Raw genomic sequence first — 23,915 nt, 5'->3', positions numbered from 1 at the left:
TTCTCAAAGGACATCCTCCAAAATGCTGGGCTCTGTTCCTGATGAATAAAGCCAGACAGAGGTAATAACCCCAGGGGGGTCATCTGGGAGTCCTGCTGGGCAGAGAGTGAGGCCTGGCCAACTTTCTGTTCAAAGAAGGAGGGGATACAAGACACTCCTTTGACATTTCTGAGTTGTAATTATCATTCCCTGTCATCTTCTGGCTCTTTGATTTTGGGACAAGTCATTTAACTCTTTGAGTGGTGGCTCTTCATCTGTAAGATTAGGAGCTGGTTATCACTAATATTTGTAGGATGCTTGCTGTGTGCCAGGCACTGCTCCAAGCATTTTATGTGCATTAACTTAATCCCTTCAGTAACCGTGTAAGGTAGATGTATCATTATTACCATTTTATAGATGCAGAAGTCGGGGCATAGAAGAGTCTCAAGTAACTTACTCAAGTTTGCAGTCAGAAATGGAAGAGTCAGAATTTACATTAAGTAATCTGTCTGAGCAGCCCAAGTTCACATTTGTGATGTTATGAAGGTCAGGAGGACTAATAAAAGGCAAAGTGTTCCATAAATTGTAAAGGGCAGTACACATTGTAGAAATGCAACCTACTCCATTCTTAGGGTGAGGGACCCCCTAAGCAACAGAGTAATTGCCAACAGCAGTGACTGGCTAACCCCCTGGGCCCAGTCGGGGAGAAGAGTGTATCTGGAGCATGACCCGGGAAGGGCACAATTCAACCTGCGTTAAGCTGGAGGCCCTCCTGAGTATCAATGGTCTGTTTATTCCCAGGACCTTCTCCCTCAACCTTCCTAAATGTAATAAAGTTGGAACAGTCTTTAGAACTCTTGACTCTCTGAGAAAGACAAAGCCGTCTGCATGATCATGTAACAAGGCTTCTGCAAAGTTTGAGGTTAGTCTGGCATCAGGAGGTTCAGAAGCTTCAGGCAAGAGGAATTTTGAGTCACTGCAGAAGCTGCTCTAGATGATGGAGAAAATCTCATCACTGAGGATTGTCTATAGACTCTGTCATTTTGTTCCAGATTTCAAAATGGAGTTAATTAGGGACAGGAGAAATCGTCACATATATATGAGAATTTATTACCACGCACACCTTGCTGCTGAGCGTGCTGGGTCTGTGAGTGTGTACACTTTGCCTTGGGCCCAGAGACACTACCAGGCCCCCTTTGGACCTCAGCCCAGTAGCCACAGCCCTAGACATGACTCTAGACTCAGCAAATTTGTATTTTACCCAGACCATGCATGTACCATTTCTCAAAAAGATCTACTGACACATGCCCAATGGTATGAAAGAAGGTAAGCTGGAGGGAAAACAAGTCATCCCTGAGGTCTCCCCAGGGACATTTTGAGTACCTTGAAGTAAATGGTGTTGACCAGCACCAAGACAGTGAACTCATTGATGGCTTCTGGGGGAATGACATCAGTGATACGCCCATCAGTCTTGTTGGATATCCATTGGTTGATGGTCACTCTGGACTGCTCTGCATTTCCCTGAGGAGAACAGGAAACAAACCTACGCAACTGTGCTATTCAATTGGCTTCTCCATTTCCCTGTGAAGCACTTTATTTCGTCCATCATCCCTCTGCTCTTTCCCACCATTTGGTTAAGCCATCTCTCTAACCCAGATTGGGGAAACCTCACATATCTAGTGTAGTGTTGTGAATCTTTCATATCGTTAATAAATGGTAACAGAAGAAAGAGAAAGAAAGGAAAGAAAAAGAGGAAGAAATAAAGAAACAGAAGAGGAGAAATATAGTCTGAGAAAAGAAAACAAAATATTATCTTCTCTGACTCTGGAAATTTGAACTCTTATGAGTATTCATGAGCTATGTTCTATGGGAAGCTAATGAGTGACACAGGAGTTGGGAGGTGGGCAGGAGAGATGCCCATGTGGTCCAAAAAGTTTGAGAAATACTGATTGAATAAAGTCAGTAGATTTCTTTGTTGCAGGACTTTTATATAACTTTTTCAGAGCAGCCTCTACAATCCAGAGATTACATTGATTTCTCAGGTTTCAAGCAAGAATACATATCCCAGGGGCTCTGACTTATAGTATTATAACACCTCCACCTGCCTTCAACTACCACAGCAGTGTTAATTTGGATCCTGCTTCTCTATCTCTTTAATTTCTGAGTGGAGAAGAAGAACTCTGAGGTCAGGGATGACATCTGCAACTCACCTTGAAGTCCAGGGGCTGGAGCTTGGCTCCATATACCATCTCACTGATGTCCTGGTAGGTCTCATTGAAGGTAAGGGATTTGTCTCCAAAAAGACGGTTGGCTGATACCAACTCAGAGGATTTATTGGCTTTTCGATAGAGTCGGCAGTTCAGTTTGGCAAAGAAAAAGTGGATCTGATCAGATGTCTTCTCAGAGATGGTATCAAACTTAAAAACCTGTAGAAGCCAAAAGAAAATAGCGGTGGGTCTGGTAAAGCAGCCTGGCTAACATGGGTGGTGAGCACAGTGCCCCTCAGCCCCTGACCAATAGTTGTGAGTCCCTTCAAACACAGTGCCTGGCACAGCATAAATGCTCAGCTCATGCTTTCCAGATGAATAAATGGATAAAAGAAGAATAAAGGGTAGGAAGGAGAAAGAGAAAAAGAAACACAAAGAGACTGGGATACCACCCAAAGTCTCTAAAGGGCTCTAGACCAACACATAGATGTTCTCCTGGGTGTTCCAGCAAGGAGGTTAGGCAGAAGGGCTTTGGGTTGTACCTCCATCAGCTGCTTGAGGGTGTTGTCACAGGCACCCAGCTTGGTCATAGCAAAAGCTGTGGAGATACTCAGAGGTGACAGGAAAATGTTGTCCTTGTCATTCTTCTTGTCTGCCAGATGCTGATAGAAGGTGGCAGCAAAGTGGGAATTGGCCTTGGACAGTTCCCAAACCCGCCGGTTGGTGGCCCCGGGGATCTTCTGCTCTGAGCCCTCACCCTCGGTTGCTTTCTTCTCTGGGGCACGGTAAATACACATGGGATTCATGGGAATGTCCCGAGGCTTGGCTGTGCAGATGTCCTCCCCAGGGCTCCAATGACAGGTCACACAGCTCCAAAGGCCAATAAGCAGCAAGGAGAGAAGACATACACTCCTATAGGGGGACAGAAAGCCGAGTTAAGCTAGGCTGAGAAATCACCTGTCCCACTGCCCACCACAGATTTGCCCCAGTAAAGCATAGATTACCATCCCACCTGCTGTGGCCAGGAGGAGGGCCAAAATCTTTGAAAAGTACAAGGGCCCGGGACAAGTCCAGTCCTGGACTCCTTACAAGTGGATAGTTTCACTTGCCTGGCCATAGTCATGTTGAAATTAGAATCAACTATTGAAGTAACTGAGGTTATTAGAAGTATTGTGTGCCCAAGGCCTCATGCTGGAAGATATAAAGAATGCAAAGTTTCCAATTGGTGAGATGGGACATGCACACAAGAAAAATGGCAGAGAACTTTAGTGCCCAATGAAAACTTAGGTCAGTTGGAGGAGACATTAACAGAAGCTGATTAGGGAAGGACTCAGAAATAGATGGATTTTTAACCTGGATGTTAAAGGATTGGGAGGATTTTGATTGATTCAGCAGATGGATTTCAGCAACATGAGAGGGCTAAGAAGGAATGAATTCTCCTAATTTGTCAATTTCATGATCTCATTTTTTAAAAAGTGAAATTAGTTTTATTTACTTTAGCCACAATCAATGTGCTGAAAACACCGGAAGTCTCTAGCTCCAGCCTAATCCTTCCACTGAGTTCCAGACCAGTTGTTTGCTGGACAATTCCACCTGGATGTCCTGCAGATTCCTTAGTGAAATACGAACAAACTGAACTCATAACTCTCACCCACACACATGTTTCTCCTTCTGTGTCCTTCAACTCAGCAAATGGGACCCACAGTTACCTGAGAGCCACCCTGGATTTCTCCCTCTTTCCCTTCTTATTAGTCACACCCTAGATTCTATGCATTCTGTTTCCTTGTTCTCTCGCTGCCTTAGTTCAGGCCCTCAGCATTTTCTGATTCCTAGAAGTTTTAGTAACTTCCAACGTGTATTCGCTAAAGTAAATAAAACTAATTTCACTTTTTAAAAAATGAGATCATGAAATTGGCAAATTAGGAGAATTGGGACACCCAATTAAGTAAACCAAGAGATAAACTCTCTTGTAATGTTTTTGTAGATAAGACATGAGGGGCCAGGAACTTCCTGTGGCTGACTTGGGGCCCTTAGGTCTAGAGAGGGGAGTCTGCATGAGGGTACTGAGTCTTCTCAATCTTCCCCCAGCAGAAAAGCAGGTTATGCACGCAGTGAAGAAAGGACTCACCAAAGTGGTCTGCTGGGCAAGCGTGGGGCTGGCTGGAAGCTGGGGGCAGCTGAGGGGTACTTGGCTTCTTGCATGATCTGAAGTGAACCCTGCAGTCCTTTCAAGAACAGAGGCACAGAATGGGAGAGCAGAGGCACTGAGGGAGCCATGGAAGGCAGGGTGAGGAAGCAGAGAGAATCTTGCCATTCTTCTCCTCAGCTTGCTTGCCTCTGTTTCCCATTTTGTCCCTCAGCTACATTTGGAAATACAAGTGGAGGCTGAGGGGGCCCTAAGAGTTCTGTTAAGCACAAAGAAAAACCAAGGTGGTCAAGCCACAGCCTCACTTCTAGCTTCCTGTAAAAAACCAGATCAAGAAGGGAATGTGTGTGATGTTGAGGGCTGCAGTCCTTTGTCAAAGGTCACTGAGACCTTGGGTGGGGGGATGGGGGATGTGATGGGGGTGGGGCAGGGGGGAATTGAGTGGAAGGAGGAGCAAAAAGGGAGTTAGGAGGTCCTCATAGATTAAATTTGTCCTCTTTTCAGATGTATGGAAGGCCCAGCAATTCCCCTTGGAGCATCTCCTGGACTGCTGTGAGGGCTGACACTGATGCAGCATCTCTGTACAAGGGAAGACATCCCCTGTTTCTTGGGTTAAGAATCCAAGGTGTGGCTTAGGGTAAGGCCTTACCCCTAGAAGGGAGTGGGAGGGAGGGCACTTGGAATGACGTCTTCCAAACAAGTCTGATTAAAACTACCACGGAGAGGGCCTGGTCTTCTCGAAGGTGTCGAGGTCATCCTGGTGAGTCCCTCAGAGGTCAGAAAACCCAGTGAGGGCATGCAAAGGGAAAGCTCACCCCTCTTACCTTTTTCCAGCAGCTACAGTTCCTATCCCATTGGAAAGCATGGTTGCTAATCTTCCACAGGTCTGGGCGAGTGGAGATAGTGTGGTTTGAGGCAATCCCTCTGAACTGGTTCTTTCCTCTAAATCTGGATGAGGTTCCAGAGGCTAGGATGGGGGATGGAGCTGGTGAGGAGGGGAGGCCTGAGGTCAAAGGCTGATGACCTGCTCCCAGGGTTAAGCAAAGTGTAGAGCCCAGTGCTGGTTAATTAGTAGAGAAGTTTTAAAGTTCAGTCAGGTCCAGAGAAAGAAGGTCCACCTTTCCTACCCATACTCCCTCACTTTCTTCTTCATCTTTATAGAAAAGGAAAAGGAGAACATGTTCACAAATTCAAACTTAGAAAATACCTAGCTGATGAGAACTTTGCAGGAATTTTTTTCTTTTTTCCTGGTTAACTAAACCAGGAGGTAGAAGATAGTCTATTTTCTACATAAATAAAATAGTGTATAACTAGCCAAGTTGAATGTCCAGAATGAGAGGTAGTCTTCTACCTCTCAGTGCAATATCCTTTCTCACAGGTTTTTAGGAAAAGAGAGAGAAAAAGAGCCCACGTTATCTAATCATAGGGGAGAGAAGAGAAATATTCTGAAACAGGTGTTACTTTCAGGCCTCTAAGAGCTGATGTGTCAGTGACCCAGTCAAGGACACACAATGGTTACACCTGTGTGTACAGTGGACTCATTCCCCATTCAGCCTTGAAGTAGTGGGAGTGGGCACAGGAGCAGGGGCCTCAGGGTGCTGCCAAGGACATTTCTAGGGTGGATGAGCTGGGTGGGAAATACTTCGAAAAATTCTCTTGGGGGATCAGGAGACAGGGTGGGGCAGGTGAAAAACATACATGCAACTACTGACATACTTCTAAGAAGCAAACAGAACAAATTATTTTTATTTATTCATATTGTTATTTTTACTTACTTTAGTTATTGGGGAAATGGAGTCAAACTAATGGAGATAAAGGGCAGGTTTATGTTTATTTCCCTCTTCCTAAATAGCCAAAAACAGTATCATAAGGATTGCTACAACTGTATTCACAGGATACAAGTATGCCACCTTCTGTGTGACTGAAGACTTCTTGAAGTTGGTACAGTCACAGGCATTCTAAAGAGTTCTTTATTCATTAGACAGGAAATCTCTACCTAGACTGAAGCTGCATCTAAGTTCTTAACTGATTTAGACCCTGGACATCTCGAGGGCCCGTGTACAGTATGAAATTACAAGGAACTGTCCTTAAAAGCCCCAGAATGGTTGGAGGCTCCTTGTCACTCCAGATTAAAGACAAGTGGAAAGTCTCCTATTCAACCACTTGTGTTCAGCAAACACAGGAGCACTACCTGAGTCAGCAGGCACTGTTCTAGGGGCTGGGAGCTCCAGACAGGAAGACATGCAGTGATCACATAAAGGAATCAGTATATAAAAAATAGATCTATAACATGTCAGTCAGGTGTTAATAAGGGTTACAGAGGAAAATACAACAGGGCAAGGGGATAGAAAGTGATGGGAGGAGGTAAGGAGGCTACTGTTGTAGAAAGGAGGTGGGAAAGGCCTCCCTAATAAACTGACACTAAGGGACCAGAGTAAAATGAGGGAGGGAGTCAAATATCTTTGGGAAGAGCTTTTCACACAGAAGAAACAGGAGATACAAAGATCCTGAGGTGGGACTATGCTGTTCAGACCTATTGTTCCAGCTTGTAGGAGTTGTGAGACTTGTGCCTTGTAAAGAAGGTCCTTGGAGGAAGGCAGGTGAGGGGACCCAGCCCAAGGGGTAAAGGGGGTCTGGTGAACATCTGTGGGAAAAGAGATAAGGGTGCAGATACCACCTGGCCAGGTAGTGAAGAACTATACATCAGGGGTTGTGTTTAATTTCTTCATCCATTCATTGAGTCATATGATCATTTAATTAACAAATGTTTAATAAATGCCAATACGTACCGGGCATGGTTGGTGCTGGGCCCGGGGTTATAAAGATGACTTTGTCCTCAAGGAGCACCGTGCTTCACAGCAGACCCCAGACATGAAGATAAACATCCCAATCAATGCTACTGGCCATCTGACTAAAGTGTGTATAGGGGAAGGGGAAGGGCAGACAGGTGGGTGTCCATGGAACTGGGGTCAGGAGAGGGAAAGATCAGGAGGTGATAATGTAAAAATTTCTTAATTTGCAAGACTAAGACACAAAGTCTTTTTACTTTAAAATAATTTTAAAGTAATAAAAAAGTTGCAAAAATAGTACAAAATATTCTTGTGTACTCTTCACCCAGATTCCCCAAATGCTCACATTGTTAACATTTTACCACATTTGCTTTTTGCTTTGCTTTTGGTATTCTTCTTTCTCTCTCCCTCTCCCTCTCTCTGTTTCTCTCTCTGACCCCCTCTCCCTATTATTTTTCTGTACTGTTTGAGAATAATTTGCAGATATAATGCCCTTTTACCCTTAGGTTACCTGAGGTTCCTAAAATCCAGGATATTCCCTTATATGACCACAGTATAAGATCAAAGATAGGAAATTGACAGTCATATAGTACCATTTTCAAATCCATAAATCTTATTCTAAATTTGCCAAGTGTCCCACTAATGTTCTTTATAGCAGTTGTTCTCAAAATTTTTGGTCTCAGGATCTCTTTATAGTCTTGCTAAATTACATCTAATTATTTAAATAGTTTATATAAAATAGTTTTGCCTTCATGAATACACTGAAAGGTTTTGTGGACCTCCTTGGATCCCTGGATCACACATTGGGAAACATTTCATAGCCCCCAAAAGTCCACTCCCCCCCACCCCCCATTTCCTGGTCCAGGGTCACATTGCATTTAATTGTCATGTCTCTTTGGTCTCCTCTAGTTTGGAAGGGTTGCTCTCTTTTGTCTTTCGTGACTGTGGAATTTTTTAAGAGTACGGGCCAGTTATTTTTATTTTTAAAATAAATTTATTAAATAATTTATGGCTCCGTTGGGTCTTCGTTGCTGCGTGCAGGCTTTCTCTAGTTGCGGCGAGTGCGGGCTACTCTTCAATGTGGTGTGCGGGCTTCTCATTGCGGTGGCTTCTCTTTGTTACAGAGCACTGGCTCTAGGCGTGCGGGCTTCAGTAGTTGTGGTATGCAGACTCAGTAGTTGTGGCTCTGGGCTCTAGAGCGCAGGCTCAGTAGTTGTGGTGCACGGGCTTAGTTGCTCCACGGCATGTGGGATCTTCCTGGACCAGGGCTCGAACCTGTGTCCCCCGCATTGGCAGGCGGATTCTTAACCACTGCACCACCAGGCAAGTCCCCAGGCCAGTTATTTTTGAAGAACGTCTCTCAATTTGAGTACATCTGAGGTTTCCTCAGGATTAGATTCAAGTTATACTTTTTTTGGTAGGAATACTAAAGAAATAATATTGTACCCTTCTTAGTGCATCGTATCAGGAGGCACATGATATCAATTTGCCCCATTACTAGTGATGTTAATTTTGATCACTTGATTAAGATCAGGACTGCCGAGTTTCTTTCTCTGCTGTAAAATTACAATATTTCCCTTTTTATTAAACAAGTATCCTGAAAGAAGATACTTTGAGAATATAAGATACATCGTTTTTCATCAGACTTTCACCTGCTAATTTTAGCATTCCTCGGTGGTTCTTTGCAGACTTTTTAAGCACTGTTCTTTTCCTAGTTCCCACCTGATTCCCTAAAAAGGATTACCACTGAAACCATTAGAATTCAAAGACATCAACTAAGTTAGACAACACACTCTCTTGCTAGGGTGTGAGGAAAATGCCCTTTCACTCATTGCTGATGGGAGTGCAGAATGCTATAACCCTTTGAAGGAAATCTGGCAATACCAGCATTAAAAATGAGTTTACCCTTTGAGCTGGAAATCCCACTTCAGAAAGTGTATCCTACAGACATATCTGCATAGGTATAAATTAAGTTACCAATTGTAACTTGATTTGCAATGGCAAAAGACTAGAAACAACTTCCATCTATAGCAGACTAGTTAAACCAAGGTACATCCCCACAATGGAAAACTATGCCACTGTCAAAAAGAATGAGGCTGTCCTCTTTGTACTGATATGGAAGGATCTCTAGGCTCACTAAGTAGAAAAAAGCGAGCTGCAGAGCAGTGTTTATAGTATGCTAACTTTTGTATCACAAAGTGGGGATGATGGAGCAGGTGCAGACAGACAGGGGTGGAAGTGAGATTTGTCAATATGAACCTTCTTATTTTTCTATTTTTCAATATGTCAATATTATTATCACCTAGTCAAGAAGGTCTGGACTTTGTGAGCAACAAGGGCATCAGGGTTGTGTCCCACAGAGGCTTGGGGAGAGAGGAGTACCAGGGCATGACACAAAGGTGGTGGCAGCACCAAAGAGGAACTAGAAACAGCCTGAGCCCCTGGCTGGTGACAAAGAAGGAAAGGAGACTGAGAGAAGCCCAGTTCAGGTGGAACTGATGGAACAGAGGTGTTGAGGTGCCCCTTAATGGCAAAATTATTTCTAATGACTGTATAATATTTCATTGTCTAGAATTTAACCATTACTTCACATTAGCTTAGGTCAAAATCTTTAAATCTTTTTTTGTTTTGTTTTTTTTTGGTCGCACCTCGCAGGACGCGATCCCTGACCAGGGATCAAACCTGTGCCCCCTGCAGTGGAAGTGCAGAGTCTTAACCACTGGACCACCAGGGAAGTCCAAAGTTTTTAAATCTTTGAATATGAAAATGATAGGTTCCAGTTACTACATTCCAGGATCTATGCTAAGTGCTTTGCAGGCATTAGCTTATATAATTCTCTTGTCAGCTCTACCAGGAAGATAATAATATGCCCAGTCTACAGACGAAACAACTGCTATTTACAAGGGTTAGGAACTTGCCCCAAATCACAAAGCTGGCAAAGGTGAGATTCAGAGCCTTGTCTGGATAGCTATCAAGAAAATGTCCCTGCCTTCCCAGGTTAAAACTTACAGTGTCCAACTGTTTTTCTTGGGGTAGTGTTTATGATATGTCACCATCTGGTTTGTCTCCTCTGGGTAGTCTCTATCAAGTTTGCCCAGGTGTCCTTCAAAATCCAGGACCCAGAAGCAAATTCAGGGACTGCCACCTTTTCCTTTGGTTGCCCATATTTAATTAGAAAGCATTTGTCTCTGACGCACATTCCAAATGAGACTTTCAATTGGTCTTTTGGAGTCTTTAATACCAGCCCAGTCTTTGGTTCTCTTGCACACAGCTCCCCTTGGCTTTCATTGTCTAGATTTTGATGACCCCAAATCCCTTTCCTCTTGGTTCATCTTAGACTGATTTGATGAGGAAAGGAAAAAGCAGCTTGTACACTGGGCAAACTAATCTGGGTCTCTATCTCTCCCCTACCCTCCACTGTCACTGGTATTCTGTAAAGTGTTGTAATAATTGTATATTTTTAAATCAAATTCTTCATGGAAACTTCTAACCATTTCTGGAACTGGAGGTAAACTTAAGAACTTTTATCAGATACAAATTAGCATTACTTCTCTCTATTCTGAGCAAAAACAAGGTTGGAAGGATCTCAGAGGCCTCTGTGCTTTGCTGTTAGGGGTAGATTTGAGGAGCCATGGAGAGGAAAGAATGTAGCATTCAATCACCCTCTCTTTTCTTTTTAATACTTCCTTCAACATCAGTAATAAAATAAAAAATTCCTCTTTCCCTAGCCTTGCCTCTGGTCTCAGTAGTAACTCCTGTGAGCAGGTAATTGAGCTGATCCCCACCACTGCCTCACTTCCTGGGCTGTTCTGTTCTTTTCTTTGGATCCAAGAGTAAGACCTTGGCAGAGAACAAACAGTAGAGCTGAGCCCCTGCTGTGGTTACTGAGTAACTCAAAGCTTAACTCTTCCACAGAAACTCAGCAAAACATCTAGCACAAAAAACAGAGTTGTCTTCAGCTCTCTTAGGTTTCTAGTTTACTTGGTGGTTACGACATTTTAATTAAGGTGAAATAAAGTTTATCGAAGTAAATCCTGCATTATCATTTGGCAGCTTTCAGGTGAGATTCTCAAAGCATCTCATTGGAATTTGTCCAAATTCTCACAACTGTTAGAAAGTTCAGTTTTGGTTTCAGGGAAACCAAATGGAAACCAAATCAAAACAACAAATATTTATTGAACATGTCCAGTGCACATGCCACTGGGTCTTGAATGTACCAGGTACTCAATAAATATTTGTGTTTGAAGAAACCCAGGTTCAGAGTAGTTTTGCTGACTTATTAACAGGAAAATAACTTTAAATTCCTCCCAAGTGGAAAGTTAAGATTATCAAGTAAAGTAAAAATGCTTACTTATACAGAGGAATTGACACCATGTATGAACAGAAACACCAGACAAGGGTATTCTTGGGAGGTTGAGCAAGAGAGAGTTGCATGGAGTCAAAGCTCATTGCTTCTACGTTAGTTCAGGAAGTTGTAGGTGGTAAGAGAGAAATTGGGAAGACGGCAGAGGCAGAGGTAGAGGTAGTGGGAGAAAGTTCCCTGGAGAGATAGGGGTTGGGTTGGACAGACCAAGAAGCAACGGGAAGAAACTCACAGTAAAGCTAAGGCCAAGGGTGTGTGTTTTGATAAGTACAGGTCAATTGTGTGACTGGTGTCTCTTACCTACCTCTGCCGAGGGCTGCTCTAGCAAATTTGACCAAGTCCATTTGAGGGTTGAGGAGGAAATGAGGGGCTAGAAATGAAGGTAGTTTGGCAGCTTTTATCCCATCAGGACATCGTTGGTTTCAGGCCCTTCCCAAATGGCCAGTGCTGTAAACCAACAGATACTGCTTGGGCACAGGCTGCTCTAACTTTGAACAGAAACAAGTTTCAGGAATCACATCTTGGTATGGCTACAGAGGTTCAGCTAACCAGGGAATGCTGCCAGAGACAAAAACCCTGGAGATGCTCAGAGAGAAACGGGCCAGCCCACTCTGGAAAGGCAGCCTGCGTCATGCCCTAAGGCCAGGATTTCATCAGGCTGCCTGGCTTGCTGTCACGATAACAAAATGCCCAGTTAGATGATAATGGTTAAGCATAGGGACTGAAGAAAATTAGCATGTTTTAGTTCATAATAACCTGAACACTTTCGGACTTGGGAAGATAGCAAGGTGATGATAAACTAAGGTTACTGTAGGTTTTCCATAAAACTGTATTTTTTAAGGGCTTTGACACTGCAAAGGTAATTTTTTCCCTTTAACTTGATAATATGGGATCAGGTCTTGCGCTTGGTCAAGGGAATTACGGGAAGCACCTGATTTTGGTGGCATCCGTTTGATGGCGCCCATTTGGGTGTTTAGAAATGCCAGTTATGCTCGTGCTGTTCTCAAGAAATTCCTCCCCTCCTCTTCATTCCCATTGTCCTGGTGCAGGCCCTCATCATTTCTTGTAAGTCTACTGCAACAGATTCATAACTGAGCTCTCAGCCTTAGGCCCTATTCCACTTCAAATCACAATCATCACATCACTCTCGGGCTTAAAATCTATACTGGTTTTTAATTGCTAAAGGATAAAATCACAACTCAGAAGGGTACATAAAGCTTTTCAAGACCTGGCCCTCCTCAAATGCAAAAACTTCCCTGAATTACCTTGTTTCTCCCAGCCTTAGACAATTGCCTTTAAGTGGTCTCCAAGCAGTGCTAATTATGCCTTACAATCTCACTCATTTCACTAAAAGGTTTAAGTCTGATAGGCAGAAAACTGGATCCTTCTGCTTCTAAAATTGTCTATCACGTAGAAAGAACCCTACTATTCGAAAGTGTGGTCTTCTGACAAACAGCACTGGTATCACCTGGGAGCCTGTTAGATCATCTCAGGCCCCACTCCAGACCCACTGAAACAGTAACTGCACTTTAACAAGAGCCCCAGGTGAACTGTATTCATGTTAGGTTTGAGAAGCACCGACACAGAAGCTTCTCAATGAACGAACGTGAATGAAGAGGCACAAACCTGATCCCTTTAATTCCCCTGCTTACAACCCTTCCTTGGACTCCTTTTAAGAATAAAACGCAACTTTGTGATCTGGCTCTGCATCCAAAGCCACTATCTCACTCTCTCTACTCTAACTTCAATGACCTTCTTCGTTTCCATAAGTCTTTCTTCTTTCGCAGAGTTCACCCATCGTTTTTTCTCTGACTAGGAGTCTCCTGCCCCGCCCCTGCGCAGTCCCCCCAAGCTGTTTCTTACCTTCAATGCCACTTCCTCAAGAAAGCCTTTGCTGGCTAGCCAAGCAAGGCTAAATCTTCCTTGTGTACAGCCTCACAGCTCCTTGTTCTTCTCTTTTGAGGACAGCTGTGGCTGCATAATCCTTTGGTAATTCTGTCTAGTGCTTTGTAGATGATTTATGTTATGTATCCTTAAACTGTATACATGTCAAGTTCACAAGTGGAGTCTGAGATCCTTAAGGGTAGAGAGTATTTTCCTCTTTGTCCCCTACAGTGTTCTGCCATATAGGGAGTACTCAGTAAATTACTTTAGTAAATACTGTACTAAGTGTTCAGTGAGTAGTTGAAAGTTTACTTTTGATGTGCTAGGTGTTCCAAATAAGGGTGGCAGCCATTAACTAAATGAGCCACAATGTTGGAAAGCAGAGTGATTTACAAATTGATCATTGCAGATTAGCTGATTACTGGGATTGAGATGCTAATATACACAAAAAAATCAAACTCATGTTTTTTAAAAACTAAATTTATTTATTTTTGGCCGCATTGGGTCTTTGTTGCTGCACACGAGCTTTCTCTAGCTGTGGTGAGCAGGTGCTACTCTTCGTTGCAGTGCGCGGGCTTCTCATTGTGGTGGCTTCTTTTGTTGTGGAGCACAGGCTCTAGGCGCACGAGCTTCAGTAGTTGTGGTGTGGGGGCTTCAGTAGTTGTGGCTTGCGGGCTCTAGAGCGCAGGCTCAGTAGTTGTGGCACACGGGGTTAGTTGCTCTGTGGCATGTGGTATCTTCCCAGACCAGGGCTCGAACCTGTGTCCCCTGCATTGGCAGTTGGATTCTTAACCACTGCACCACCAAGGAAGCCCTCAAACTCATATTAATCAATGAGTCTCAGTGTAAGGGATCACAAAGTACCCTGTTGCTTGTAAGCAGGGTAGGCCTAGGTAAGTGGTAAAGACAGCAAGTGTGGTTTTGGAATTCCCATTCTAGCTTTTATGACATTCAAGAATGGTTGGAATAGTTACCATCCTTCATACCCTCTGAACTTTTTCTTACTGTGGCCCCTTCTCTTGAGGTCAGATATGGTACTAACGGACAACTAATTGCTAACTGATGGTACAAGGAGTGATGTTTGTTCACTGGTAATGTATATTATTTTTCTTTTAAAAATATTCAGTTATTTTAAAGGAAACTCTAGCCATTGTCAGTTATTGTCTTTTAAAAATATGGACATTTTATTATATAACAATGTTGCTATTATCACACTGAACAAAAGTGTCATTCCTTGGTTTTATCTAATACTCAATACTTAAGTCAAATTCCCCTAACTATATTATATAAAAGAATGTTTGGTTTGTTGGAATTAGGATCCAAAGTCCACACGTTGCATGTGATTTTTGTATCTCTAAAGTTCCTTTTAATCTAGAATATTCCCCTCTTCTGCCCTTTTTTTTCTTCATGCCATTGAGTTCTTGAATAGGGTATATTTTACAGTGGTCTCTAAGAGAAAATCCTCTAAATGCCAGGAATGACTAACTGGTGGGGATTTCAGGACAATCAGGAAAAGTGAGTAAGAACGGAAAGACAAAAAAATTTGCATCAGGAAGGTATTCAGAGCAAGGCCATGTTGCTTAAGCATAAAAAGGTTCTGATTTTAAGAGAAGGCATAAAAACTAGAACTTTGAAATGTTAACCATGGAGTCTCACTGAACACTGACTCTAGGATTTCAGAACCATTACCTTTACTCCTAATGTGCAATCACTGTATAACAAATGAAGTATTCTGAACTGTGGTGAGTTGACACTACAAGTATGTGTGTTTGTATATATTACCTACTTCTCTTTTTTTCACCTAAAAATGAACAAACTCCATAAAAAAGGTGTAAGAAAACAATCCCAAGGTTAGAATAAGAGGCAGGCTCATTTACAAAAAAAGACTACGCGTTTCTCCTCATCAATTTATCATTTAATATAAATGCTGACAGAAAGCAGATAAAGACCTTGTAGACACTTGCATATATTTACAAACCAAAAGGCGAATCACCTCCTTCTACTTGTCCTTTTATCTGCAACTTGTGGGAGCCTTAAACACTAATTTGGAGCAACATGAGGCTGAGTCAGTTTCCAAGAGAATAAAGAAAGGAATAGCATTTTAACAAAATGTGGCATCTTTGATATAGACACCATGCACACAGATAATACAAATTAAAAAGATGGCCCTCATCCTCTCAAAACTCTGCAACAAGGAGAGTATGTACTTATTCAGACCCAGCATTTTGCTGTCCTAAACATCTTCCTACTACTATTTTTCTTCCACTTCACTTTTTTGAAGTCTGTTTAAAAATTCAAAAATATAAACAGATTTTTAAAAAGAGAGGGAAATGGTCTATTTCAAAAACAGGGTTCTTTTTTCCTATTCCAAAAGAACTTCCAGGAGATAAAGTCTTCAAATAAGATTTCACAGTTTGCCAAGTGCTAATTTCACAGCTTGTGAAATTCCAACTCATTATGTCTTCACTTTTTAAAGAAAAGTTGGAAACACTTGGAAAAAGTAAAATTTCACAAACTTCAGCAACTTAGAAATGAGCTGTCTCTTTAAGGCTCAATATTATTATTTCTGAACAGGAGGCAGGCAAGAAAGAACAAGGGAGCTAAAAGGAAAGGGGAGAAAAATAGGAATGCAAGAAAACTTAAAAAAAATGGTATTTTGTCTAGCACTAATTTAAGAACAGGAGATATAAATTCTCACTATTCAAACTGTAAATGATTTCATGAAGTCATTTATAACCTGACTCAAATCTCATGGGCTCCTTTATTATCCTAGATTATTTTTGACTTGTTAAATATACCTCTGCAGGGCACAATCACATACAATCAATACGATTGGTAAATTACACAAGCTCTATCCCAAGCAAATATGCATCAATGTTAAAAAGTTACTTAAAAACACAGAAACAAAATAAAACAAAATAAAATCCACCCAAAAAGGTGATAATGACTGCAGAATGTCTCGGGGAGACTGGTATGAGCCAAATTGACCATAGTCAGGGAAAAAGGGTAAGAAGGGTAACAAGGGGAAGAGACCACACACAAGAAGAGGAATCTCACAACTGGAAAATGTTTTAAGTGGGTGAAAGGTTTTGTTCATTATCTTGATTCACTTTTTCCATTTCTGTTGTTCTAAAAACTCACAGATTCATCATCAAGTAAGATAATGAAGCCTATGGATCAATGAATAAAACAAAAAAAAAAAGAAGAAAAAAAGAAAAACTTTTTTCCCCCAAGTTCCTTTCATTCCCAGAAGGTGGGAAGAAGAGAAAGGATGAAAGGCGGAATAAAGGAAATTTAGGCAACAATACACCTGGAAAAAGTAGCTCTCAGAACAGTGTCTTAGTTGAACAGAGGATGTAAACATGATAAGCAAAAGCTTAAATGCTTTGAAATCAGAGGAGTATTTTACAGGGTGGTTCAGATATTATTGTGAGAATCGCAGCCTATCAGTGGAGAGAGATTACACTAATAAATGGTGATTTTAAAAATCAGGTTAAAAAAAAAAGGCTACCAATTATCCACCCAATAGTTTGTTTCCATTCTTTTCTTGACCCTTTCATACACCATCTGGAGTTGGGGTAGGGGCCCACCTGACAGTTTCCAGTTATAAGATGACTCTGAGTGCACAACCTAGAATGGATGCCAAAGACCTGTGAGCTCTGTCTACTTAGAGTTTAAATTAAAAACAAAACAACACACACAAAAAAACCCAACTAGAAATAATGAGACCTCAATACAAGAAAATAAGTCACCTTATCTAGTATACAACATACATTAGGATAACAAACTCCACAGGATTTTATTTTTCTAAATACATATTTTTGGACACAATTTGTTGTGAGGCTTAAGTTCTCTCTCTTGGGTTACTGTGCCTTATTTTCTTTTGAAAATAATGGTTATTACTCTAGGGATGTTCTGCTCAGGAATAAAGTTTAGGGGAAGTTCAGTGTTTGGCTGAAAATTCAGAAGCTCTGAAAACAAGGATTCCAGTGGTGAGGTTAGTCCCTTTATCACAATAGGATTTCAAAGGGCTCTTTACCCACTTTGTTCAGTGCAGTATTGAGAATCTACCCACTGGGAACATATTTATTATTAAAAGGTGTTACTTCTTCTTGGTGGTGGCAGTTTCCTATTCTTCATTAACATTATAGCTAGCGTTACAATCTAATGCGAGTGAAAACACCTTTAGCAGTCAAAGAAATAAAATCTTAAGAACCAAACGGTAAGCTGGCATTTACTACAATTAACAGTATCTTTCGACAAAAACAACTTTCTTTTTCTAAGTGGCTCAGGAAAGTTGAAATAAGAATTTTAAAAAATATTAACTGCAATCCACCTGTAATTCCCAATAAGTAATTTCAGCAGGAAAATTTCATAAAGCTGAGCTGAAACAACAAATAAATATAAAAATCATAGCTGTCCAAGGTAGAAAGGTATGAATGTGGGCCAGCAAAATGGGCAGTCAGGTAAAATGATGACAGTAGTAGACTGCTTGCCTGTTCAATCCCTAACGTTGAACGTAAAATCTGCTTAGTTTAGTAACTCTAATTTTTATCTAAAAGGATAGGCAGACTTTTCAGGGAAGAGATCACCTTGCAAACATTATAACCATGTATCGGCAATAAAAAATAAACACAATTGGACTCTTTCAGGGTAAAAATCTAAGTAAACACTGCAGTTAATTTCCAGACAGGTTATTAATTTCCCCTAAAAAGTAACTGAGCCTTTCCTTTTAATGATATATAAGACATTACAAGTGCTTTTTACAGATAGATTTTATACATGAAACCTTTACTCAATTCTTTAAAATGAGCAAAAAAAAAAAAAGTAGAAAAAGATGGTTAGCTCTCCATCTATAACCATTTGTACATAGCAATAACAACCGAGTACTCTTTAGTGAAAAGAATCTATTTTTCTCTGAATCTGAATATAATCTAACATGTACTGACTATAGTTACTTGACCATAGTGATAGGAGATTGTCCTTTAGGCACAAGTAAAATAACAAAAATACAACATGCTATCATGACAAGATAATCTCAACAAAAGGGAGGAGGAACTGCTTACACACAATACTGTAAAAGATGACATTCATGGTTTAGAAAAACTGAAGAATTTTCATTACTTTTACATTTTATAAGGCCAGCTAACTTTAACAGTTAACTTTAGATACATCTCCCTACACAGTATAATCAACTCACAACTACTAAGAGGTTTCACAATCAAAATGGCTACTATTTCCTCCCAAACCAAAACAGAGTAAAGCACAAGTCTTTGGCTCTCCTTTAAAGAAAACAGCAGGTTACCGTTCCTAACCAGACCTTTGTTTGCCTACCAGTAGGGCAAATACCACATTTGTGCATCACTGAGTAATAACACCATTAGAAAAGGCAACTTCACAGAAGTTATTGGCTAAGCGAATTCATTTGAATGCTCTGTTTTGAGGCAGCAAACTGTCACTGTTGCAGATTGGGGAGGGCAGTGGGTAAATCAAGGGGAATTTGCAAGATACAGAAGGGACAGAGAAAAAAAGAAAATCAAAAACTTTGAGCTCCAACCCTAAAGACCAATGGAAAGTCTGATGGAGTTACATATTCAAGGTAGCAAATGAGAATCATACCAATTTTATGTCTTTTAGGCAAAAAAATATATATAAATAAATAAATACATGGGAAAGACTAGGAGAAGGGAAGGGAAATAAAATGGGAGAAGGGAATCAACCACATTAATGCTGTATGAAATAAATTTTTATACATTCTGAGTAGTTGAGTATTTTGTAGCTGGCATTAGAAATAGTGTCTTATTATTTGAATATTACTAGAAACCTATGTTATAACTAACTTTTCTTTTGATTAGAAAAGTTAACAAGGAATGGATCTTTGGTCACTTCAGCCTCTGTAAATTACCCAAGTCATGGCACCTACTGAACTTATGACAATATCTATAAGTAAGGCAAAAGAACTACATATAAGTCAGAAAATTGAGTCTAGATATCTTATTCTCGGTTCTTCTACCCTCTTCCAGAGACTCACTGAAGAAAGAAAAAGTCCAAGTACTTTTATATTCCTAGCTGGAATAAAATTCTGGTGTTGTTATCCAGACTGAACACAATGCTTATTACTCCTACCTTAACCTTCTCAGAATTGTTCATTTTCATCTGAGATGTCTGAGTCTTGTCTTTTAATTCAGTGAAAAGCAAACAGTCATCTTCAGAAGAAATTAACATTTGAATAAGTAGAAAGCATAAAAACTGTATTTCCTATCTGACTGGTTTCATCTTCTACCTGTCTCTAAAGGAATAAATTTAAAAAGCTAGAAAAGTCAATTATTTTTCATAGATTTTAACAAAAAAGCAGTTAGAAAGTCAAGCAGTTTTGCCTGAACAGGCCATCAACCCTTATTAGCTCATCATATCACAAGGTATACAACAGAGAAAAGGAAAAGAAAGAGAAAAAAACAATGGAGGTTTTATTGAATTCCTAAAACTGCTTGTGAGCACTGCGAAAGTTGTAAGAATTTCTATGAGGTAAGGCAGAGTAACCAATTTAAAATAGGTAAATTACAGGCACAATGGGACAGTATACCTTTCTCTTGTTGTTCTACCCACTCAGATTTCCTCTAGAGTGTGAGGCCTTAGAGAGGTACAGCTAGGGTTAAGGCTACAATTTGAGATTCCCCCCATCTTCACTCCATGAAAATACCTTAAAAAGAGAAAGAGAGTATTTTAAGTCAGTTCAAAACAGTGGCTTCTCTGGTTTTATTCAGTATAGGAATACTGTGTAAATTAATCCCTGTTTCTGCCTAGCTTACAAAATCAAAATGGTGAAAGGAAGAATGAGTATATTTGAAGAAAATGAACAAGAACAACAGAAGTTGAGTTATTAGGGGTTTCAACAGATACCCAAAATGGAATTTTACTTTTACTCCAAATTTCAACAAAATCAATACCCATAAATTCCTTTTCAGTACCAGAATCATTCTGAGTTCCAAATTGAACCAACTGCTCTTAAAATTTAGGAATTAAACATGTCCAAAGGAGAAATAACATCTGCCCAAATCTGCCTACAGAAGGTTAGAGGCCAAGAATGTTGTCTTTTATGGCTATAGAGAGAAATGAAAAATCTCGGGACTCTGTCAGACATAAAAGTTTCTCTCCTTCTCCCAAAAAAACAGTAAGTACTTAAAGAGTAAATAAATGTAAGAGGGTTTTAAGCAAAATAAAACAAATAAAAAAAGCAAAAAAGCAAGTGTATTTTTAAAAAAAAAGGAAAATATGGATATCAACTGATAAAATGCCTCATCTTCATTCAGTGTTTCTACCTCCCAATCAGTCATTTTATCGCAACAGCTGCGCTCATGCGAAAAAATCCATAAAACATACCCAATATATATACAGATATAGCTATGTATATATGTATATATATAATATATATATAAATTTTTATTTAAATAAAAAAGAAAGCTCGAATCCCAAGCCAATATGTGTATATCAAATCCTTGACCAGCCAGGTCTGTAGGGCATAATCAAATTCAATGTGAAATAGTATATAAACACGGTGCCTTGACTGGGCAAATTAAATAATTGCTACTCAAAAGAGTGTTCTGTTTGGACTCTCCTACTGGTAGGCAATGGCAGGACTGTATTACCCTCCCCCCACCCTCACCCCCCCCATTTGTTTCATTTAACAATATGATGGACACAGAGCTTAGACTGAGGTTGTTATGACCTCAGCAGGAGTTAAGGGTTAAGAAAATAAGAAACAAGAAAAATACAAACTCTTGCTTTTACCCAACCAAAGCAATGCAGTAACTTATTACATAACCAGTGCTTTCTGTTTTAGTAGTATAATCCAGAAAGGGAAATTTTTAGAAAATCAGGCAAACACAGGGATAGGGTGGGTGACTATATCAAATAACCCCCACTAAACATGTTTTATATGGTCTTAGTTCAGTACAGACATGTGGCATCAGAATATGTGCAGCAGAACTAAGTAATAAAAATCCTTCCTTATTCTTTTCAACATTTTCATGAAGAATCTTTTCAATATTGTAAAGCCAAGACTACAAAAATTGACTTCTAGGTACTTACTGTCTGCTTGTGCTAATGATTCTGAAAAGCTGCAACTGATTAATTCATGAACTATCCTTAAGATTCAGGCAGTTCGTATTTGCCAATCTCTGAAAGCCAAGGGCTCCAGTATACGGGAATTTTATACTTTTGGTTTTTGAGAGTAAAACATAACACATCCATTGAACTAATGTGGCTCTGTTCATTTTAAGTTCAAATCAAGTGTTGCAGTTTTACAACATGGTTGATTGTCCTGGTTTTTGAACATTCTATGATTTCAGCAGAGGTTCAATTTGGAAAAGCACAGCTCTAAATTTCCAACCATCACCTCAATACAGGTAATAAACCAAGTATGTATTTTCAGTGCTAATAAACTACACTTTATCCTGAAAGTAATCTCCATTTAAATCTACTAAAGCAATCTAAAATTGACTCAGGTTTCTGATTACATTAAGAGAATGAAAGGGGTCCATCCATAATATCGGAAATGAGGGCTTCAAAAATTAATTGGTAATTATCTCTCTGAAAAGCTGAAATAAACACAAAAACAAGAAATAAAGCCCTCCTGAACAATAACTACAAAAAGTTTTAATGCCATATGAAAAACCTACCTACACATGAAGCTAGTGACCCAGAAAGAGAAAGCAGATTATGGTTTCTAAATAACAGCTCTTAGAAAGTTGGTGTGCTGCACATTTTCTAATAACTAGTCTATTACTGTCTATTTCTCAAGCACCACAGAATTCTCAGAAAGGCCAGTGCTTTTTGTCTGTTGTAATTTATGGGGTTGTGAGAGTTGGAAAGGATTGGGGGTAAGGAATTATACACACTGGGTATGTAATAATACCAAAATACAAGAAAAACCTACTTCATTAAGATCATACAATTAATCAAACAGAGTGTATATATAATATCTTCTTCTTTTTTTTAAAGCCCTGGATCCAAGGCGTCCAAAGTTATTAAAATAAAGTTCATTCACAGAACAAAAACAAATTTAATCTGAATTGCTTGCAGATACTGCTAATTTTCTTTTTCTTTTTCTTTTAAATTAAAAAATGCATTATTGTGAACTATGTGCAGGGTTTGTTTTTAGTAGTGGTGTTTGTGCACATTGCCTCCGGTGCTTTTCCTGGATTTCTCTGACCACTCTCAGAGAAAATGTTTAGAAGCTATCTGTTCTCCTACCCCTACGCCCCACAAATTGGTTAGGAACAGAAGATAAAAGTAGGACTCCTCATGTTTTAGGGAGCAGAACTGGATGTAACTCCTGATCTCTGGGAGTCATTACTGTCCCCTCCTCCCTCAGGGTCCTCTGACAGGTTCAGAGAGTTGGTCTTGTTTGATAGGAGGCCGATGTTCTCTTGTGTCAAGGCTGATCCATTCGGCACATCACTGTTAATGTTTTTTTAAAAAAAAAAGAGTTTGGATTTTAAAAAAGGAGAGAGATAAAAATGATTATTTAGTAGAATAAAGTCAACAGGGCCTTTCTTTTTAGCAGTATGGAATGGCATACATGAATGGCATTCAAACTTTAATTTACAGCTCTATATCCACGCTTTATTTTAGCATAGGGGTTGGCAAACTAAGGCTAGCTAGCTGCTTTTTTTTTTAACTTTGTTTTTTTTAGCTGCCTGTTTTTGTAAACAAATTTTTATTGGAACACAGCCTGCCCATTTGCTTGCATATTGTCTATGGCTGCTTTCACATTACAATGGCAGAACTGAGAGTTTTCACAGAAATAGTAAAACTCATAATTTTAAATATTCACTATCTGGCCTTTAAGAAAAAGTGCTGACCCCTGCTTTTAGCAGGTTTACTAGTACAAGAAATTGCTTTGAACCCAGGATAACGCATGGATTTAAACAGCCAAAAACCTAAGCCTGAAAGCAACAGGGCATTAGATATTGTTGTATATCATCAGGAGGGCAACTTGGGACTATGCATCAAAAGCCTCAAAATACCCTAAGTTGCAAAATACTCTAAGATGCAAGATATGCAAACAAAGAATTAACTATAATACTGTTTATTGCAGGGTTGTTCACAATAGCTGATGTGTATCCTTCCCTACCTGTAGAAGAATAATGGATGACATGGGACAGACCAAATTAAAAACCAGGAGGATGGGCGGGGGCGGGGCGGATAGGTGGGTGGAAGTGGCTAAATGCCTACACACTTCAAAAAACCAGAAGAGGGCTTCCCTGGTGGCGCAGTGGTTAAGAGTCCGCATGCCGATGCAGGGGACACTGGTTTGTGCCCCGGTCCGGGAAGATCCCACATGCCGCAGAGCGGCTGGGCCCGTGAGCCATGGCCACTGAGCCTGCGCGTCCGGAGCCTGTGCTCCGCAACGGGAGAGGCCACAGAAGTGAGAGGCCCGTGTACTGCAAAAACAAAAAAACAAAAAAACAAAAAAAAAAACCAGAAGAAAAAAAAAAGACCAGAAGGGTATACATCAAAATGTTAACACTAGTTTTAAATAAATT

General features: G+C 40.3%; 2 protein-coding genes across 10 annotated transcripts in view; both read right to left on the bottom strand.

Annotated features, from left to right (window-relative positions):
* The window catches only part of SERPINC1 (serpin family C member 1), a 36,631-nt gene extending 31,342 nt beyond the window's left edge, over positions 1-5,289 (bottom strand). Inside the window, exons 1-5 of one of the 4 annotated variants that reach the window (XM_049715829.1) lie at positions 5,157-5,188; positions 3,296-3,377; positions 2,729-3,098; positions 2,190-2,405; positions 1,363-1,500 (exon numbers count right to left, since the gene is read on the bottom strand). In XM_049715829.1, coding sequence (XP_049571786.1) covers positions 1,363-1,500; positions 2,190-2,405; positions 2,729-3,098; positions 3,296-3,309 — 738 coding nt within the window. In that variant the 5' untranslated portion in view covers positions 3,310-3,377; positions 5,157-5,188. Of the gene's footprint in view, positions 1-1,362; positions 1,501-2,189; positions 2,406-2,728; positions 3,099-3,295; positions 3,378-4,314; positions 5,115-5,156 lie in introns of those variants that run through there. The other 3 variants (XM_004269775.3, XM_033428110.2, XM_049715833.1) reach the window with 3 other exon arrangements.
* Positions 5,290-5,379: 90 nt separating this feature from the next.
* Positions 5,380-23,915, bottom strand: part of RC3H1 (ring finger and CCCH-type domains 1) — a 106,644-nt gene continuing 88,108 nt past the window's right edge. For 3 of the 6 annotated variants that reach the window (XM_033428100.2, XM_049715418.1, XM_004269776.4), the window contains one exon: positions 15,174-22,827. In XM_033428100.2, coding sequence (XP_033283991.1) covers positions 22,677-22,827 — 151 coding nt within the window. In that variant the 3' untranslated portion in view covers positions 15,174-22,676. Of the gene's footprint in view, positions 5,486-7,121; positions 7,296-15,173; positions 22,828-23,915 lie in introns of those variants that run through there. The other 3 variants (XM_033428102.2, XM_033428105.2, XM_033428101.2) reach the window with 3 other exon arrangements.

This window comes from Orcinus orca, chromosome 1, assembly GCF_937001465.1.
Source record: "Orcinus orca chromosome 1, mOrcOrc1.1, whole genome shotgun sequence".
Classification (NCBI taxonomy): Eukaryota; Metazoa; Chordata; class Mammalia; order Artiodactyla; family Delphinidae; genus Orcinus; species Orcinus orca.
The sequence above is the reverse complement of the archived record's forward strand: the minus strand, read 5'-3'. Positions and strand labels throughout refer to the sequence as shown.